This window comes from Panthera tigris, chromosome C1 (genome assembly GCF_018350195.1).
Source record: "Panthera tigris isolate Pti1 chromosome C1, P.tigris_Pti1_mat1.1, whole genome shotgun sequence".
NCBI lineage: Eukaryota > Metazoa > Chordata > Mammalia > Carnivora > Felidae > Panthera > Panthera tigris.
In genome coordinates this window covers 212,802,049-212,822,538 of record NC_056667.1, presented here as the reverse complement: position 1 = coordinate 212,822,538, position 20,490 = coordinate 212,802,049, and the positions used below count along the sequence as shown (strand labels likewise).

The window sequence follows — 20,490 nt, the reverse complement described above, 5'->3', positions numbered from 1 at the left end:
TGTTGGAGGCAATAAAGGCAAGACAATGAATCTTGCTAACGCTGATGTTCTGGAAGTTCAAGCCAGGCCAACGTGACAAGGAAAGAAATAAGAGATCAAAAGCAATAAAGAAGGAAAGTCAAAGCCACTCTTACCTGCCAATGAAGGATGGCTGCCTACTTAAAAATCTTGGGGTGGGGGCGCCTAGGTGGCTCAGTCAGTTGAGTGTCTGACTTCGGCTCAGCTCATGATCTCGCAGTTCATGAGTTCGAGCCCCGTGTCGGGCTCACTGCGGTCAGCCTGTCAGTGCAAAGGGTGCCTCATATCCTCTGTCTCCCTGTTTCTGCACCTCCCCTGCTGGCGCTCTCTCAAAAATAAATATTTAAAAAATAAAAAATAAAAATCCTGAGGGATTCAAAAGTCCTGGATCTGATAAGGCAGTTGAGGGAAATGCCTGATTCTAAGAAAAACATACAAAAATTAGTTGTTGTTGTTGTATGTATCAGCAAAACCCAGGCTTCAATCAATTAGTAAGCTCTATCAATAAGAAAAAGATGAGTATCCCAAAGGAAAACGGACAAAACAATTCTCAGGAAAACTGCCAAGTGGCCAGTGATTAAAAAAGGAGGAAAAAAAGAAATCAACGTCACTGGTTTAATCAACAAGGTCCAAATTAAAGCAGCATTGAAGCACAGGCCTTGCAAATGGCAGAGGCTTTTAAATATATTTAAAACCTGGTGTCAGGGAGATTTTTAAATGAGTACTCTCAAACACAGCTGATAGGGAGAGTAGACCAATATTTGTACCAACCCCCTACAAGAGTATGTTTGTCCACTGTCTAGTGTTACTATTCCTAGAAATTCATCTTGAAAAATAATCAGAAACGTGCACAAATATTTATTAGGATGTTCATTCCAGCAAAAATTAGGGGAAGAATGGGGGTAAGAACCCGAAATGCCCAATCATGGGGGAATTATCTAGTAAGACAGCGTACAAAGGCAAAACATGTAAAAAACGTGTTTTAAAAGAATGAACGTGGGCGCCTGGGTGGCTCAGTCAGTAAAGCATCTGACTTCAGCTCAGGTCATGATCTCGTGGTTCACGAGTTCGAGCCCCGCGTCGGGCTCTGTGCTGACAGCTCAGAGCCTGGAGTCTGCTTCGGATTCTGTGTCTCCCTCTCTCTCTGCCCCTCCTCCACCCATGCTCTGTCTCTCTCTTTCAAAAATAAACATTTAAAAAAAGGAAAAAAACGAATGAACTAGAATTTACGACACATTAGAAAATTTTAAAAGGCCACATAGGCACCTGGATGGCTCGGTCTGTTAAGCATCTCTCTTGATAGCAGCTCAGGTTGTGATCTCATGGTTGTGAGACTGAGCCCTGCATTCGGCATGGAGCCTACTTGGGATTCTCTCTCTCCCTCCCTCTCTCTGCCCCTCCCCCACTTGTGCTGCACACCTGCTCTCTCTCTCTCTCAAAATAAATAGACATTAAAAAAATATTTTAAATAAAAAAAATCATGGTGGAACATGACATCCGTAGAATTGGCATAGGAAATAAAGATATTTAATAAATTTCATGTTTGTCATTTTCTATGGATCCGATCTGTAAACAACTAGGATGAGCTCACCGTAAATATAGTCCCGCGCAGTAGCAAATAACGCGGGCACGCAGGCTTCTGTGTGTCTTGCTCTGAGTCTTTATGGTCTGACTTTTCATATTTATTAAAAAAATTTTTTTAACGTTTCTTTATGACTGAGAGACAGACACAGAGCATGAGTAGTTTTTTTTTAACGTTTTATTTATTTTTGAGACAGAGAGAGACAGAGCATGAACAGGGGAGGGGCAGAGAGAGAAGGAGACACAGAATCCGAAGCAGGTTCCAGGCTCTGAGCTGTCAGCACAGAGCCCAAAGCGGGGCTCGAACTCACAAACTGCAAGATCATGACCTGAGACAAAGTCGGTCGCTTACCCGACTGAGCCACCCAGGCGCCCTTCACGTTTATTTTAAAAAGCTGAATGTGAGTTTCTATTTTGTTAAAACGTGGCAAGGGACACCACAGGGAGACCTTCAGATTTTTTGTTCCAAATCGGTGACTTCTGCATCAGAGCTCCTCGTTTATCAGAGCAAGTCGGGCAACTCGTACCGCCAGCTCCATCTGTTGTTGGAACGTCTTTTCCTCCTTAAGCTACACAAGCAGCAGGTTGCAGTGAACTACTGTTCACACACGGAAAATACCCCGAACGATGGCCTTTTGGCAGGCCCGAGTCGTAATCAGTCATCGAGTCAGGATTTAAGAGTAAAACTGTGCGTTTCCCTGCCTTTCTAAGTAAGTAGGTAGCTGAAATTGGAAAACCCCATCTTAGGTGTCGGGTAGGATTTTCTTGGTTTTGTTTTTTGGTTTTTAAACTTATTCTGAAGCTCTTGGTTCCCACTGTCCTCCTTGGAGAGGTTTGGGAGCTCCTGTTTGAGAACACAACAGTCTGAGAAAATAATCAGTCGTACATTCAAACGACAAGGTTAGGAGGGGCAGCTGTAGAGAGGGTAGGGTGTTCAACGGGGGAGGGCAGGGGCTTCCCCGGAAAGCCGTGGAACACAGAATTGTCCTGAAAGGGAGCAAACAGGAGGGACCAGGACTGGGGAGCAGTGGGGACAGTCACTAGCAGGAGGAAACATCAGACAGCACTTGGCTGTCACCAGGCCTGACCCGCCAGAAGAATCTGGAGGGGCCGTCCGTCCCCAGCATGCACTGGGAGTGGTCACTCCTGCTTGTGTGGCTTGTGTCCCCGGCGAGGGCCAGTAACCTGGCTCGGCAAAGAGATAGAAAAAGACAGAGTTGCCCCGGTCCTCAGTCTTGGTGAGCTGGGTGTGCACAGCCTGAAAAAAAGCGGGAATGATATTTTGAGTATCTCCGGGGAAACGGGGTCACACATACACTCCCAGAGGACCGCCTGCCCAGACTGGTGCTGACTGGCAGCCGGACAGCCCCAACGTGTGCAGACAGAACTTCAGCTACGTCCAGCCCAGGACAAGCAGGGAGGGGACCCAGTGGCCGTCCTGTGTGGGCCTTCTGGGGCATCTGTCCAGCTCTGGTATCACTCACAACCTGAGTCTGCTCAGCCTGTGACGCTGGGGAGGTTTTTTCCTGTTTGCACAACTTAGAACTTAAATGTTTGGGTTTCGTTTTTCCAAAAGAAAACTATCCCTTTTAGAAGGAAATTGTGGGTTTTTAATATGATATCCTTCTATCAAGAAATTAAATCGTGATTGTTACTTTGCTCACCAACCCTCGTTGAATCACATATCCGTCCCCTCAGGAAAAACCTTAACAATGCAGTGGATTAGTCTCTTGTTGGTTTCGGGGCAGGGAATTTTGCCCTGTGGCCTAAGCCAGACAATAGCCACCACACAGAACATCAGTTATCTCCTGTTTTATAACAAATACCTGGAACTATTTTAACAAAGCAAGTTAGCATTTGTCATTTTTATTTTTATTTTTTTTTAATTTTTTTTTAACGTTTTATTTATTTTTGAGACAGAGAGAGACAGAGCATGAACAGGGGAGGGTCAGCGAGAGGGAGACACAGAATCTGAAACAGGCTCCAGGCTCTGAGCTGTCAGCACAGAGCCCGACGCGGGGCTCGAACTCACGGACCGCGAGATAGTGACCTGAGTTGAAGTTGGCCGCTTAACCGACTGAGCCACCCAGGCGCCCCTGTAGTTGTTTTTTTAACGTGGCAAAATGTTTTGAAAGTCTTTCTATATCAGCCCAAATGGAGCACCCCATTCTTTTTGTTCCTGTTGTTAGCTTTATGGGCCTCCAGTGTTTATGATGTTCTATAATTTATTTTACCCGTCCCCCATCAGTGGACATTTGCCATTAGAAACGTTGTGGATCGAGGACATTCGGCGCTGCGTTATTTAAGACTGAGAGCCACACAGTGGGTTGCTGTGGGAATTGCCAGGTGGAACCATTGAGTTAAACGTTACCTGTTTTGTAAGTTTTGGGAAGATATTGCCCAAAGGCCTTCACGCTCAGGTGGGCGGGTCCTGTTTCGGCATCACCGGTCTACGTCATCTAGTCGTTTTGTCTTGACCACGGTGCTGGACCATAAATGATACCTCGTCGTGGTTTTGATTTGCATTTCTCTTACTGTGAGTGAGGCTGCACATCTTTTCAAGAATGGAGGTTTTTATGTTTGCACCTACTTTAGTGTAAACTTTTTCACAAATTACCTTATTAACCAGGTCGCCTGGGGAAACCACAATTGGGGCTGGTGATGGGTGGGCTTTTGCCGGTGGTGTGGGGGGCGCACCAGGGCCCCCGGAGGCTGCAGGTGAGCTCGAATTTCATACGTGACGCCCAGGCCCGTAGCAACACCACGAGGTAGTTGTCGCCACGCCATGCGACGGCCGAGGCCCTGGGAACTTGCTCAGTCTCGTCCCTCCTTGAGCTTCCCACGTGGACCGGACCTCACTCCACTGGGTGGAGGCGTGGGCTCTGGAATCTGACTTCGTCCTTATCCTTGGAAGAAAGAGACACTCGGAAGGGCTTCTTCCTTCCTCGGGGCCTTTTGGGAACCACTTCTGTCCAGCTTAATGCCTGTGGGCTGTGACTTACGGTGCCAGCGGCAGAAGTGAGGGAAGCTTTGTGCTTCCAGCCGGCTCACGGGGCACCGGTCTGACAGGGTGTGGAAGCGTGTCTACCCGGAGTGGCCTCGCTGGCACGGAAGGACTCTGCCTCTGATGGAAGGGCCTGGCCGCCCCTTTCCTTTCCCTGGCTTCGGCCACACCCGCAGAGGAGACAGGGAGCGTGTGGCCGTGCGTGGACAGCTCACCCGAGCGGCCAGGGTGGTCTCGGGCCCTCGGGCCTCCGGCTCATCTTCGGGGTGTGTGGGGTGCACGGGGGCTGAGCATCGGAGCGCAGAGCCCGGCCTTGAGCAGAACGAGGTGGCCGTCACCCCCTCTGGCAGGCACGTCGTGGGACTCGGAGCCGGGACCGTGGGGTCTGAACCAAAGGGTCCATGGCTTACGTGCTCACAGTGCTGTGAGGGCCGGCGTTTCTTCCCTGTCTGCAACACTCCTGTGTCAGTTGGGGGTGGGGGTGGGGGGGTGGGGAGTTAGTCATATTTGCTTAGAACTCGCAAGCTGCGATGGCTTGACGTTTTCTTAGGAAACTTAAATTTAGCAGCAGGAAAGTGGTTTGACTTCACCCCTGAGAGAGAAGCTCCCCGTCGTCCTGATGGCGCCCTTGTTAGCGGGGCCTGGGTGGCCGTTGACGGAGTCACTCAGTGCTGGGGCCGCCGGCGAGGCTGGTGGGTTGTGCTTTCTGTGGCTCCGTCCTCTAAGGAGACCAGGCCGCCGGGACTCAGGGATGATCCCAGAGAGGCCACCAGCTTGTCTCCTGTCAGCTGCAGGCACTGGGGCACCAGGTGGGCTCTCTTCTGCGGTGGCCCAGGCTCTGATGGGCGGGTGTCCCCTGAGGGGCTTCGCTGTGAGCTTTCTCACTGTCGCTGGGCAGGTTTATGCCATTGAGTGTCCCCCAGATCACAAACACGTTGCTTATTTTGCCCCCTGCTCTGCCTGCGGCGGCGTAGAGGGGGAGCCCGGCGCTCGGAAGACCCCGGGGTTGAGTCTCAGCTCCTCAGCCGTCCAGCGGTAACTGTGGGGGCATCACCCCGCCCCTGCGTCTGCTGGTTCCTTTTGGAGACACGGCAGCTTCTGGGTGCCCTTTCCCAGGGGACCCGGGAGGATTTGGAACCAACGCCGGTCCCTCCCTGTCTCCTTCCACCTGTCCTTCCCGAGCCCTGGAGCTCCAGCTTTCACAGCCAGAGCCTCCGGCCCCGGACCAGGGTTCTGGACGGAGGGGAGGCTACGGTGAGATGTGGGGTGCCCGGGGCACTGACCTCTCCTGCTCATCCCTCTCCTGCTCCCCGTCCCTCCTCTGTGCACCTGTGATAGCTTCCTGGGCTGTTACAAGAAATTAGCACTGACTAGGTGGCTTGTCAGGGTTTGTTCGCACCCGGCTGTGGGGACCGGAAACCTGAACTCACGGTGTCCTCGGGCCTCGCTGCCTCTGCGGACTCCAGGAATCCGTCTGCCCCTACTGGCTGCTGCGTCACCCCATCCCTGCCTTGGCTTCACGTCCCTGCTTTGTCTCTGTGTCCCCTGTCCCTCTTGTGTCAAATATCTCTCTTATAAAGAGACCCGCCATTGGGTTTAGGCTCTCAGCCCAGGGTGATATCCTTGACATCCTTGTTTTAAAAAAAAATTTTTTTAACATTTATTTGAGAGAGAGACACAGAATGTGAGCGGGGGAGGGGCAGAGAGAGAGAGAGGGAGTCACAGAATCCGAAGCGGGCTCCAGGCTCCGAGCTGTCAGCATAGAGCCCGACGTGGGGCTCGAACTCATAAACTGGGAGCCGAAGCCGGACGCTTAACCAACTGAGCCACCCAGGCACCTCTGTGTCCTTAATATCCTTAACTTGCATCTGCAAAGGATTTTTTTCTCAAACAAGTTCACATTCATAGGTTGCCAGAGCTTAGAATGTGAACACAGTTCGGGAGCGGGGACCCCACTACTCGGTCCCTCTGGGCAGCTATTGTGGAACCTGAGCCCGTCCTCGGTCAGGGAACCGCGGAAGGTGAGGATGACCCCAGGGCGGTCTCAGGAAGGTGGGTGCTTTGCTTGTGAGCAGGGGAGGAAGGTGAGCTGACATCCGAGCGCCCTCGCCGCACAGAAGCCCCACGCCGCGGAGGATGGCCCTTGGACTCTGTTGTTGTGTGCGCGGGCTCGGTGATCAGGTGACAGTCACGGTACAGAATAGGGGTGCCTCCCAAAAGTTCATTAGATTCTGGATTTCTTTCTCTTTTTCAAAATGAAAATTGCTTTATCGATTACATTTTAAAATTAAGCCACGAAGGAAATAATAGATGCTCACTTTTCAGTTTTCAGACAAGTTAAAGGGTGAAAAGATACAGGTAAACGTTGCACCCCCTGTTGATACCTGTGGTTGGCAGTTGTGGCCTTCCAGCCGTCCTCGGGGGCGTGTCAAGGTGGGCGTCCCTCTGTACCGATTTTCACATCCATTCGGCACCTGGAGACCGTGCGAGCCACCCGTCGCGGCTGCTGGGGCTTCGGGGCACGGCTGACCTCTTGGGTTCGCGCGTGCTCTGTGTTTCGGGCGTCAGGCGGTCTCCGGCTTCAGTGTCACGAGCCAGGAGCGCGTGGTGTCTGTCTTTTAGGCAGAGGCGCGCTGGCCGTCGGCGTGCGGAAGTCCTTGCTCCCTGCGGCCTCGTGCACACAGGCCTGCGTCTCGCTGGGAGCGGGGTAGACGCCCTCCTGCGAGGTGAGGCCCGGGACGTGACCACCGGCTCTCCTCCTCCGTGTTTGCCCCGACGCAGGCCATGTTCGAGCTGGTCACTTCCGAGGCCTCGTACTACAAAAGCCTGAGCCTGCTCGTGTCTCACTTCATGGAGAATGAGCGTCTGAAGAAGACCCTGCACCCGTCTGAGGCGCACATCCTCTTCTCCAACGTCCTGGACGTCATGGCCGTCAGTGAGCGGTGAGCCACCGGCTCGGGTCCTTGTGGGGCCTGGCTTCCGGAACCTTCTCCTCAGCCAGGGCCCAGCTGAAACCTGTGGTGCCCTGGCTTCTCTGCTTGTGTGTGTTTGGGATGACCTATAGTAAGATATAAATGAATACGTAAACCCAGCCCTCTGCCACCTGAACGGTGCCACGGCAGGTCACGTCCCCCTGAACGGGGCTGCGGGCTCCTTCCCGTCAGCACAAGTGTCCATGAGCCCCCACAGTCAGGCAGGTCTGCGCCGGGTGTCCTGACCAGGTCCGGGGTGTCCGTGTGAGCTGCTCTTCATCCTGACTCCGGAAACCCTGGCTCGCGGGGCCCCGGGGCCCTCTGAGGGCCAGCGCAGAGCCTGGCCCTGGACTTAGGCTTTCTCTCCCCAGTTAGATGGCATTTCCAGTAATTTTTGGAACTGTGCTTACGTTTTGCCTATTTGAAGGGTGGGAGGAACTTTACTGGAGGAGGAATAAACAACCACTAATTGGTTCTTGCAAAAAAGAAAAGCATGCCAGTCGTACCATTGGGGTAGAGGATCCAGTGACCATTTTCCCTGGAGGCCACGGAGCCTGCAGCCCAAAGCGCAAAACTCGGCTTCTGGATGAGCTGATCCAGCCGTGCACGTTCAGACGTGAAGCTAAGGTGTGGCAGGAGGGGCTCCTCCAACCCCTGGGGCGCCCCGGGCGCTGCTGGCCCCCTGTGCGCCCCTGGGTGGGTCCCCCCTCCGCACTGACACCCACCTCCCGGGGGCAGCCCCACCCAGTGGGCTTGGGCACATGGTTGCCGAGAGACTTCTTGGCCTTTGCCCCCTGACCCCGTTGGGAAAGGGGTGTCTTTTTACATATGTACTGACTTCCGTTTTACCGTGGAAAATTCCAATCATGCAGAAGTAGAGACACCAGTATAACGAGCCCATCCCTAGCCCAGCATCTAGGTTTGCCTGCGTCCCCACCCCACGCCTTCCCACCACCCACAGGATCCTTCCGAAGCAAATCCCTGTGGTCACCTCATCCGTGAACACATCAGTATGTATGCAAAACATAAAGTCTCTTGCTGTCTCTTTAAAAAATAGCCCTAGTGCTGTTACGCACCTAAAAACACTGAACGTAGAATTCCTCGACGTGGCCGAACATGCCGTCGGCGCAGGGATCGCGGCCCGTCGCGTTTGTTGGTTTGTCAGAGCCAGGCCCGGTGGTGGAGACGTGTCCTGAGTGTCGCCATCCAGGCGCCCTTAACCCCAGCCACCGCCCCCCTGCAGGTTTCTCCTGGAGCTGGAGCGCCGGATGGAGGAGAACATCGTCATCTCGGACGTGTGCGACATCGTGTACCATTACGCGGCCAACCACTTCTCAGTCTACATCACCTACGTCAGCAACCAGACCTACCAGGAGAGGACCTACAAGCAGCTGCTGTGAGTGCGCCCGGCAGTGGGGCCGTGGCTCCTCCCGTGGTGCCACCGCGCTCAGTCCTTGCACCTCTGCTTTCCCGGGATGGTGCCCAAGCCTGGCACGTGTCGGGGGTTCCGGGGTCACTAGAGAAATGTCGACCCCAAGACAGTCAGCCGTGGCACCCGCTGGGCCTGTGTCCACAACGGCTGGGCTGAGTTCTGTGAGGTTTAGAGAAGAGGGTCTGAGGCCCAGAGGCCCCCTTGGGGCCCAAGAGGTCAGGAAAATGGTTTGAACCAGAGACAAAGGCAAGGACGGGGCAGGAGGAAGTCTTTGGTGGTGAGTTCATTACTAATCTGCCCCATTTTTTTTTTTAATTTTTTTTTTCTTTTTTTGAGAGAGAGAGGTCACAAGTTAGCAAGGGGCAGAGAGAATGGGAGACAAGTAGGGCACGAGCTCACCCGATGCGGGACTCGAACTCATGAACTGTGAGATCGTGACCTGAGCTGAAGTCAGATGCTTAACCGGCTGAGCCCCTCAGGCGTCCCTGATCTGCGCCCTTGTAAACTCGCCTGGGGTTTCCATTGATGAGATAACTTCTCAGTCAACTAGCCTCTTCTGAAGTGTCCACACTTCTGCGCCACGTGTCAGTGACCGTCACCAGTGATGTGTCCCTACCTGGACTCAGGAGCACGGAAGGTCTCTCTGAGAAGTAACATCCGAACGTTACGCTGCCCTGGGCCTTGCTGTCAAGCCTTGTGGCTAACTGTGGATGTTTTAAAACTTGAGCATTCGGGGGTTTGGAGGTCTTACATTTGGGGGTTGAAAATTGGGACTTGAGGGAATCAGGATGCCCGTTTTGAGGACAAATCTGGGGGAGACGAGCATACAGGGGAACAGGACGTAGGCGTTGCCGTGTTGAGGGTGTGCTGGTGTGCACCCCGTGTACCTGAGATAGAGGCAGAGCGGCCCTGCAGGTCCCCGGAACCCTTGTCGCCCCTCCCACCCCCCCACCCCCCCGCTGAGCCACCTGCACACAGGCCATCTCTGCTGGCAGGTACAGCACAGCTTTCCTCTGGCAGCCGCCCCCAGCCCGCCGCTGTCCCCGTCACTACGTGGGTTCACCTCGCCACGGTTCCCTGCAGGGTAAACCACCAACTTGTGCGTCTGAGTCACAGACTTGGCCACACGAGGAATCCTTGCCTTCCCACACACAGCACACTTTGCTAAGTTTTCAGGGGCCAGGCACGTGAAGCCCCTGTTGTTATTTGACTTGTACACGAACAGTTTCTTTTCCACGAAAAGGAAAGAAGGAAAGACATCAACACGTATCCTGTGCCCGTGGGCCGTCTGGCTCCCACGAGGCCCCCCGTGCTCTTCTGATTCACGCCTCCTGCGAGCCGGAGACCGACTCTCGTGTCTGTGTCCCCAGCCAGGAGAAGGCGGCCTTTCGGGAGCTGATTGCGCAGCTGGAGCTGGACCCCAAGTGCAGGGGGCTGCCCTTGTCCTCCTTCCTCATCCTGCCTTTCCAGAGGATCACGCGCCTCAAGCTGTTGGTGCAGGTACCGGCCTCCCCGACCCGGCACGCGGACTGGACTTGCCCAGGCTTCTCCGGCTGCAGAGGGCTTCCTGGGGTCATCCCAGGTCCCTGCTAGCTTTCTGGGAAGTTCACTTGTTCCGCAAATCCTCGTGAAGCTCCTACTGCGTGCTGAGCAGTGGGGACTCAGCCCCTGTTCCCCTGTCCCCACAATCTGGGGGAGAGACAGACAAGCCCGCACAACTGGGAAGTGGTCGCGGCTGGAAGGACGGTGAAATAGGGTGACACGATAGGGGGTGACCGCCTGGTCAGTGCCAGTTCAGGGGGTCAAGAAAGACTCTCAGACGAGTGGCATTTGAGCCGAGACTTGGCCGACAGGGAGGAGCCATTCAGGTGCCAAGGAACTGCTTGCACAAAGGCCCTGGGGTGGCCGAGTTCACAGCCAGGAAGGCCAGTGGTGAACTGAGGGAACTTGACGGGAGTGAGTGCAGAGATGGGGAGAGAGGCCAGTTGGGGCCCTAAGGGACCAGGTAAGACGCTGGGGTCATTCTTCAGCATGTCGGGGAGTCCCCTGATCTAACTGCCTTCTGCGAGAGCACACAGGCTGCCCGTGCAGAGTGATGGGCAGGAGAGCAGGAGGGAAATGGGAGAAGGGGTTAGGAAGCCACTGGAGAAAGAAGCTTAGCCTGGGGGAGAGGTGGGGGAGGGGAGAGGGGAGATGTTGGAGGGAAACCCGAATTGAGATGAACTGAGACGTCTACTTGCTGCTTCGGGTCAGAGGGAAGAGAGTGTGGGCTTGAGCAGTGGGCGTGATGGCGCAGTCTGCCCCGAGGCCGGGAGCCGGTGGGAAGACAGCGGGACTCAGTGTGGACTAGCTGAGCTTGTGGTGACTGAGCAGTCAAATCTCCAAGTTCAGAGTTAGGGAGAAGTCTGAGCAGGGCCTGTGGGCATCGAGGTGGCATTTAGTGAAAGGAGGCTGGCCAGGAAGGAGAGAAAGGGGTCCCGAGGCCCGGCTGTGGGACACAGTGGCCAAGAAGGAACAGTGGTGAGGAAGGAAGACCAGGAGGGCTGCCGGGAGGGGGTGACACTTCCTGAAAGGGGGTCTCCAGCAGGGCAGAGACGTGCTGTGCCTGGCACACGCTCCTGGGCTGCTGGGAGTCCACCAGTCACACGGAGGGGATGGTGTGGATCCGGCCGTGGCTCTAGGGGCACGGGCTGAGACGATGACCCAGGAGCCACAGTTAGGGGAGACAGGCAGACAGGAGGCCAAAGACCTGGGGCAGCTGGCTAGCTCCACGGTGGCAGTAGTAAGGCGGGGAGGTCACAGCCCTCGGCGGGGGGAGGGGGACCAGGGCTCAAGGCCCAGGACCACCGAGATGGGGTGTCAGAGGAGGTGCCCCCTGCGCCCCCAGGATGGCAGGAGAGAGCTCTGGCAGAGAAGGAGTGCAAGCCTAAGTCACAGGACACCAGTGGGGGGGGGGGGGGGGGCTACGTGTGAATTTTTTTTTTCACTTGGAAAAACTGAAACAGAAAAACGGAGAAATTTTTAAGAAATTTTATAGGAAATAAAAGAGATTTTGTAGGAAAAGAGCATGTGTGGATATATAAAAAAACTAATTTTTGTACGATGAAAACCAACAAAACTAAGATCAAGACCCATCTTGCTGTGGTCTCGAGGAAGCAGAGGGGCCAGGGGATGGCCGGTGGAGCCGTCAGGGAAGCGTTCCCAGGAAGCACGCTCAAGGCAGAGGGAAAGTAAGCAAGACGTTAACTCAAGAAAATCAAACAGTTGGAAAAGAGACGTTTTCATCAATAAGAACAGTTAACAAAGCCTCGGGGTTCTTGCGACTTGATCGCAGGGGAAAGGGTGGGGAAGGCCCCGGTGCCCACCGTGAGCCTAGGGCTCCCTCCCCGGTGCCCACTGTGAGCCTAGGGCTCCCTCCCCGGTGCCCACCGTGAGCCTAGGGCTCCCACGGGGACAGGGCCATCCCGAGCATGCCTCTCCCCCCAATGCTGGGTCCAGCCCGCCAGCGTGGGGTCACCTGCTTTGCTGTGGTCTCCTGGTGAGCCCCACGGGATCCTGGGATGTAGCCTGGCCTCCATAGTTAATCCTCTCGGGAGACTGCCTTGGGGTCATCATTTTAGAGCTGGGCCCGGCTGTGGGTGGGGATGCCCGGTCCTGGGCCAGCCGTGGTCAGGATTCGGGATGCCCGGTCCTGGGCCCGGTCATAGGTTCTCCTGCCAGTCGGGCTCTTCGATGTGCTGCTGCTCGTGGGGGCGGGGAGGGGAGGAAAGGCCACAGGTGGTCGTATTAATGCAGATTTTCCCGTGCTCAGAACATTCTGAAGAGAGTGGAAGAGAGATCTGAGCGTGAGTGCACTGCCCTGGACGCCCACAAAGAACTGGAGATGGTGAGTCCCGCTTTCTCTTTCTCTCTCCCAACAAACCGTTGTCCTTGTCTGGACACCCACCTTCTGGCCCTGCTTCCTCCTATGTTGGTGGGTCTTTGGAAACTGCAAGTTCATTTTAGTATCGAAAGAAAGTCTTTGAGGGGCACCTGGCTGGCTCGGGCAGGTAGAGCACCCGACTCTTGATCTCGGGGTCCCGGGTTCAAGCCCCACGCTTGTCTTTGCCTGTCTCCGGGGTCTTCCCTCCCGTGACAGGCGAGGAGGCTGGGTCTGGCTCTTCTTGTGCCCCGACATAGCTCTGCCCTGTGCCTTCTCCCCCCCGCCTCTCCCTCTCCCCACGCTGCTCCCCTCCCTCCTATGTCTGCGAGACGACTCACTGGCCCTGCCGAGTCCTGGGCTGTTCCTGCCCGAGAGGGAGGAGAGCACGTCCATTCCTCGTCCTCGGAGAAGCGGCTCCTCCTGGGGTGGCCAGCAGAGTCGGGGCTGTGCCGGAGGAGTGACACACGATGTCCGTTCTCCAGCGCTCGGGTCACGCGGGTCCTCCCTTCCCTCTCCCGGCGCTGGCTCGTGTGCTCGGCTCCTGGTGTTGCTGGAGCTGCAGGCCAGCTCTTGGAAGCGGCACGGGGGCCACTCTGTCGTGCCAGCGACTGTAGTGGACAAGAGCCTAGCGTGTGGTCCTTTCCATTTCTTGTCCCAGAGGCAGCAGCTCTGGGACAAGTAAAAGGACTGGCCTCCGTGGGCACCTGATGACAGTTCTAAGCCACTTGGGGCCCCAAGGGCTCCATTTCACAGTGGTCCTCTCCCGGCCGCTCCTTTTGTCCCTTACCGGTTGGCCACCTGGCAGGCTGGTCAGGGAGGGTCAGTGCCCCGGGCGGCATCTTTCAGGGCCCTCTGCCCTCCCCTGGAACTCCCGCACCTGATTGGGTCGGGGGTTCGTCCTGGGACCCACTGGGCCACCTAAGGTGAGTCCAGTGACCGCCTCAGCCTGGGAGGGGTCCCGCATGCCGGGAGCCAGGACAGCGCTCTCTGTTTCTAAAGGTCTCTGCTACCATCTCCTTTCCCTTCTAACAAAAGCCATACTTGCTTCTCGTGGTTTACCTTTTCTTTATAAAGGTGGGTTTTGTTTCTAATGTGTAAAAATGATGTTCGATACAAAAAAAAATTCAGCAAGTGCTCATGAGCACACAGAAGGTGGTAAGGTCACCAGGTGTCCCACACGTCCCAGCTGACATGTGGGCTCTTGCCCTTGCAAACAGACACCTGCACACACAACTAATTTTTGCAAAACAGGGATTGTGGTTTCGAAGCTGGCTTCCTTTGCTCTCCGTTTTAGCGCATGTAAAGTTATTGCCATTTTTAACGATTTCGTGGTACAGGGTGAGGTGCATATAAATGTTAATCAGTCCCAGTCAGTGGACATTTAGGTTGACGACAGTTTTTCTCGTTTGAAACAACAGCGCAGGGAACGTTGTGGGCACATACTGGGAGCGTGCTGGATGCCAGGCTCCATTCTAAACACCAGCGATCCATCGTGGAATACTGTTTCTGCAGACTGAGTCCCTGGAAATCCCAGGAAGTGTGGTTTTGTTAGGCTTCTTGGTATCTGGGTGGCCTCCCAGGAAGGTGGGGGGAATCTGCACCCCCTCCCCCCACCCCGTCCCACAGTGTGTGACAGATCCCGTCTCCCCACACCCTGGCGAACCCGGAGGTGACCAGTCTAACTTTTCCAGTCTGGCAGATGAGAATGGGCACCTTGCTGTTTTGTTTTCTTAGGTGACATGACAGGTCAGGCATCATTTTATTTATCATTTTATGCTCTGGAGTGTCCTTTCTAGCAGGGCCAAGACGCTAACTTTCTCCCCCAGAACCGAGAGCCGCAGCCACAGCCACAGCCTGACGGGCTTTCCCGCTGGCCTTTGCTGCAGGAGGTGCTGGCCAGCCAGTCTCCGCTGCAGGCAGCGTGTGCTCACCCTCGGGGGCCTGAGCGGGCCAAAGGCAGTGGCGGGGGAGCAGCTGGCTGCAGGTGGCCTCACGTGTCCCCCTTCTTCTGCCAGGTGGTAAAAGCATGCAACGAGGGTGTCAGGAAAATGAGCCGCACGGAGCAGATGATCAGCATTCAGAAGAAGATGGAGTTTAAGATCAAGGTGAACCTGTGCCCGTCCGTGTGTCCCCACCCAGCCGGGCCGGGCTGGCCTGGTCGAACTCAGTGATTGGCCACCCTTGGGTCTCAGTTCGGTGTCACCTTCACTGAGGTCTCTTGACACCCCTAGCTGGCCCTAAGAGCCCCCTGTGACCAGGCCATCACATTGGCCTGCGCTTACCTTCTGAGAGATGGCGTGCAAGGACCCTGGAGCCACCTGCTCTCATTTCTTGTCTGTGTGACCCGGAGCAGTTAGTTGACATGAAGCACGTGACAGGGACCATTCCAAGGATTCTTAAATCGGGGGAAACTGAAAATCTGACAGCAGTTACCAACCTCCCCCAACTTTACGTAAAGCTTCAGCCATTAGTGTGCCCTAAGGGTCCCAGGGGCCCGGGTTTCTGGTGACGTGGTCACATGAGCACACACTGAGGGTCCCTGAGGTCATGCCATGTTTAGGAGGTGAGCCCCAGGTGAGGACGCAGACGTGGCCTTCTGGGCTCCTGCCATATCTCCACCTGCTAGGCCGACCACCGCCGGAACCCGTCCCCGAGCCATGCAGTGGGGACCTGCAGACCTGGCCTCCTTGCCCCACGGGACCCAGTTCTCCTCTCCCCTGTGACCTTGGCTCCCCTTCTGATTCCGCATCACACGGGCTGAGCCTGGTAGGGAACGACGACCCTCACACAGGTGCCCACATGTACACACACACAGGTACAGACACAAGTCCCCATAGACACAAGCACATATACACACAAGCACACACAGACACATGCACAACAGACAAATGCACAGCTACACACAGGCACAGATACACATACACAGCCACATACGTGTCCATGGGAGCGTGCACCCTTGTGCACGTGCACACACATACACACACACACACACACACACACACACACGCTGCCCTTCCTACATTTGCCCAGGACTGCTCCTTTCCGTCAACCCCCCAGTGCAGCGCCCCCAAGCTGTCCCTCGGGTTAGGACTCCAGCGAGGCCCAGGGGGCCCCTGGGGAGTACAGGGCGGGGTGGGGGGGCACAGCTGTTCTGACGCTACCCCCCACCCACCCAGTCGGTGCCCATCATCTCCCACTCCCGCTGGCTGCTGAAGCAGGGCGAGCTGCGGCAGATGGCGGGCCCCAAGACATCCCGAACCCTGCGGACCAAGAAACTCTTCCGGGAAATTTACCTCTTCCTCTTCAACGACCTGCTGGTGATCTGCCGGCAGATTCCTGGGTAAGCAGTGAGGTTGCTGCCTCTGCGGAGCAGGAGCAGCGAGGATGAGGCTTAACTGGCCTGGGGGCCGCGGCGGGGCGGTGGGAGGAGGAAGTCTCGGGGTGAGAGGGACCCGTGTTGAAGTCCGGGGCTTCCAGAATGAGGTGAGGCGTGGCCAAACGGTGGGGCCAGCAGGACTGGCAGGGTGGTTCCCTGGGACCCTGGGGCCTCCTGGGGGCCGGCACCCTCAACCCTGCCCCCCTCGGTCCCCAGAGACAAGTACCAAGTGTTTGACTCGGCCCCGAGAGGCCTCCTCCGCGTGGAGGAGCTGGAGGACCAGGGCCAGACGCTGGCCAACGTGTTCATCCTGCGGCTGCTGGAGAATGCCGACGACCGGGAGGCCACCTACATGCTGAAGGCGACCTCGCAGTGAGTGCCCAGCACCGCCGGCCCCGGCCCCGGCCCCGCGGCACCTCCGCGCCTCCTTCCCTGGCGGACCAGGGCTCTGGTTCAGCACATGCCTCGTGGCCCCCTGGCCGCCCAGGCCCCAAGGGCAGGGCTTCTGTCGGGGGTGCGTGTGTGTGCCCTCTGGGGCCCGGACCCTGGAAGGGCCTTTTCTGATGAGACGTAGAAGCCTCGGGTCAGGCTGACCAGTGCACCACATCCCTGGACAGCCCCGGGGCCATCTCATCATCCCGGCGCTTGTCCCCGCCAGAGCTCACAGGCCATCCCCACCCCATCTCCGTCCAGCTCCCACCATCCGGACGGGGACAACGACATGTCTGAGAGCTTGCGGTTTCCAGGGTGCCTTTGGGGGTGTCTGGGAGGGCTCTCCCTCACCAGCTGACATTCAGGTGTGTCGGGGAGAGTCTACAGGACTCCCCCGTGCCTCTGCCCAGATTCTGCGCCCACCCCCCCCCCCGCCCCGAGCTGTCCTGCTGTGGCCTCGTGGGATGCTTGGGCACCAAGCTCCCTTGGGGGGGGGGGTGGTTGGGGGGGAAGGGCGGTCGCTCTGTGTTTCCGGCAGTCGTCCTCTGTGTCCCAGGAGTGAGATGAAGCGTTGGATGACCTCGCTGGCCCCCAACCGGAGAACCAAGTTTGTTTCCTTCACTTCTCGGCTGCTGGGTGAGTGCCCTCAGGGAGGAGGCTGCCTGCTGGGTGGGGCAGGCAAGGGCAGGTGAGGACGGATGAGGGCAGGTGAGAGGCAGGCATTCTCCACATTCCTGGTGGGGCAGTGCTTACCAGCCCCCAGAGGCCAGCTCAGCTTCCCCGGCCCAGAGGGCCTGTGTGTGAGCTGCGAGCTTAGTACCCTCATGGTGGCCATCGGGCTGCCTGAGCTTTGCAAACGTTTGTGTGCTTAGTGAAGAAATAAGTCCCTGAGTCTTAAGTGACAGGTACCGCCAGGAAACGAAAGGAATCTGGGCCCAGAAGACAAATGCCAGTGATCTTTTTGGGGCTGCCCGCTCTCTGAAAACCTTATAAAATATCAAAGGGTGCCAGTGCACCTGCCTCACAGAGCAGCTCCTAGCCCTGCCTGTGCTCGCCGAGTCCGGGCCTCCCAAACTGCGGCCAGCACGTCAGGTCCAGGGAGTGCCTTCTCAAGTCCAAAATCAGACCCCCTCCCAGCCCGTCCAGCCCTTTACCCATATACTGTTTTTCTCCAGAGCCCCTGGCTATCTTAGTCACGTTTTCTCTGCAGCCAAACTCTCCTCTCCCTCAAACAGACCCTTTCCGGGTGCTCTGTTACAGGCAGGCCTGCCCTGCTGCCGACAGGGGGTGTCCGGGGTTTGCTGGGTCCTGAGCAGGGCGGGTGACGCGGTGACGAGGACGTGCCACCTCCCCGTCCTCCCCTCAGACTGCCCTCAGGTCCAGTGTGTGCACCCGTATGTGGCCCAGCAGCCAGACGAGCTGACCCTGGAGTTGGCCGACATCCTGAACATCCTGGAAAAGACGGAAGACGGTGAGGGCTGGGGGTCTGGGTGCATCTCCCACTCGTGCCGCCCCCACCCCCGGGACTCTGCACCAGCCTGAGGGATAAGGTGGGGGTGTCTACACCCCGTGTGCAGAAGCAGATGTCATGAGGCCGGGGCTCAGAGACAGGCTGCCCAACAGAGTGATGGTGGCATTCCAGACGCCAGGTGGTCAGCTTAGGTACCTCTCCCTTTGGGGGGCGTCCCTGGGGTCTCCTGGCCTCACATTGGGCAGCCGACAGTTGCTGAGGGCTCGGGAATGGGTGCCAAAGTCAATATATTTGGGACACCCCGTGGCACCCTAGGACCACGTTCCCCAGGAGGGGGTCGGGGCAGTGCTCTCCCAGCTTATGGGGAGACAGACCCAAACTCCGTGTCTCCGGCAGGGGTTCGTCGAGCAGCTGTCCTCTGGAGGGGCCAGCCAGACTGAGGGCTCAGCCCTCAGCGCTCACCCCCACAAGAGCTGCTTACCCTCCCCGACCCCTCTCTACACAGGGTGGATCTTTGGCGAGCGTCTGCATGACCAGGAGAGAGGCTGGTTCCCCAGCTCCATGACTGAGGAGATCCTGAATCCCAAGATCCGGTCCCAGAACCTCAAAGAATGTTTCCGTGTCCACAAGATGGACGACCCTCAGCGCAGCCAGAATAAGGACCGCAGGAAGCTGGGCAGTCGAAATCGGCAGTGACCCCCGGCCCCCCCGGTCGCCAGCCTGGGGGAAGGACGTGGGCGGTCTGGAGCAGCGCCGCGGGGCAGGCAGCCCCCGACAGATGGTGGAGGGCTCTGGGGACGGCAAGCGCCTCGCGCGGGAGTCACCCCGCCCCTCCCCCTGCCACGTGCGTCTCGGCCCCCTTGCTTGCAAACGGGAGAAGGGGTGCCTACGTCCTTCCTCGGCTGCATTTGTAAACGAGAAAGTGTATTTTCAACAGTATTATGCCACCTGTCCCTCTTGTCTCTCAGAGGGGGTGGAGGTGCGTCGGCGCCTCCCCAGGCGCTGGAGGAAGCCCCAGACCGGGGGTGTCCCTGGCCGAGGGCAGGGTGGAAGGACTGTCGTGACCGCCCGCACATGTCCTTCTCTCCCCTGGAAGCCATCGGAATCCTCTGTGCGTGCGTGCAGATGGCCCGCCCTTTGCCTGAGCTTGCTGAGCAGCCCTTGGTCTCCAGTTCAAAGGACCAAGAGACCAAATGCCTCTGTCCTCCCCTCCCCAAGCCTCCGCCAGCCTCTGGCTGCACGGCCAGGCCCTGCTTCACAGCAGGCCTACCAGAGCTTGGCCGAGGGCCCACGCCACCTCTGGCTCCCTGACAAGCTGGATGTAACTTGTGTCTTCTGGCCCCTTCAGGAGCCCAGGTGTTGTAAGGAATGAATTGGTCACTGCATCCTGTATCGGTTTTGGTTCCGAGAAAAGCAAATATCATTTTTGGCTGCATTAAAAGAAGCATCATGTATAAAATAAAGGAGGTGAAGGTCTACTCTTTATTGCCTTGCCGCACACGGGAATGAGGTGTTTGGGTCTGGGCAGGGAGAGAAGAAGTCCTTTCAAGGCTAATGGAGGAGGCAGGTCCTGAAGGAAGGGATTGAGATGGCTTCCAGGATAAGGAAAAGCAGCCAGGGTTAGGATCTCAGAATGGACGGAGATTTGGGGCTCCACCAGTGGATTCCAGAAACGGAAGAGGCAATTTGAGGGAGTCGGGGACACCCTTCTGCCGCAGTGGAAGCGAGAACTCGTGTTTGGAAAACCACAGTGGGACTGAGGTATCGGTGGGTGGTGGTCCCACAGGATGTCTAACACCAGGCATGGGGCTGGGGCTTCATACCTCGGGCACTGCTTCCCACGACTTTTGGTGCTAGCAAGTTCCCCCGAAGGCTGCAGCTCCTCCCCCAGCCCAGGTAACCCTCACAGATACCCCAGCCCCACTCCTGGTTCTGTCCCAGAGTGTGGCGGGCCTGGAATCTGACCCTGCCCAGCGCTACCTGGGACCACACTCTTTCTGCCGGGATGCACTCTGCTCCGTGCCAGAACAGGCCTTTCGTTAGAAGCCCGGGATTTGGGTCAAGTGGGACTTCGTAGCCTTTTTCCCACAGGCCACAGCACGGCTCTTGGCATTCTTGAGACCTCAGACCCTTTGAGAATTGGATGGATTTCTGAGGATGCAGACGTGCAACACTCTGGCTCAGTGACGGACTGATGCTCGTGGGGCCTCTGCTACACCCCCAGGGGGAAGACCCCCACTCAAGGCCCCCAAGAGTGGGCAGAGGGGGAGAGGGGCCGTTCC

The 20,490-nt window shown here is 56.8% G+C and overlaps 1 protein-coding gene across 1 annotated transcript in view; it reads left to right on the top strand.

Moving 5' to 3' along the window:
* NGEF (neuronal guanine nucleotide exchange factor) overlaps positions 1–19,674 on the top strand; it is a 37,268-nt gene extending 17,594 nt beyond the window's left edge. Inside the window, exons 4-13 of the mRNA XM_042995667.1 lie at positions 7,385–7,545; positions 8,819–8,971; positions 10,378–10,507; positions 12,819–12,893; positions 14,945–15,034; positions 16,106–16,269; positions 16,522–16,677; positions 17,294–17,373; positions 18,104–18,208; positions 18,714–19,674. Of these exons, the coding sequence (XP_042851601.1) occupies positions 7,385–7,545; positions 8,819–8,971; positions 10,378–10,507; positions 12,819–12,893; positions 14,945–15,034; positions 16,106–16,269; positions 16,522–16,677; positions 17,294–17,373; positions 18,104–18,208; positions 18,714–18,904 (1,305 nt within the window). The 3' untranslated portion in view covers positions 18,905–19,674. The remainder of the gene's footprint in view (positions 1–7,384; positions 7,546–8,818; positions 8,972–10,377; positions 10,508–12,818; positions 12,894–14,944; positions 15,035–16,105; positions 16,270–16,521; positions 16,678–17,293; positions 17,374–18,103; positions 18,209–18,713) is intronic.
* The last annotated feature ends 816 nt before the right edge of the window (positions 19,675–20,490 follow it).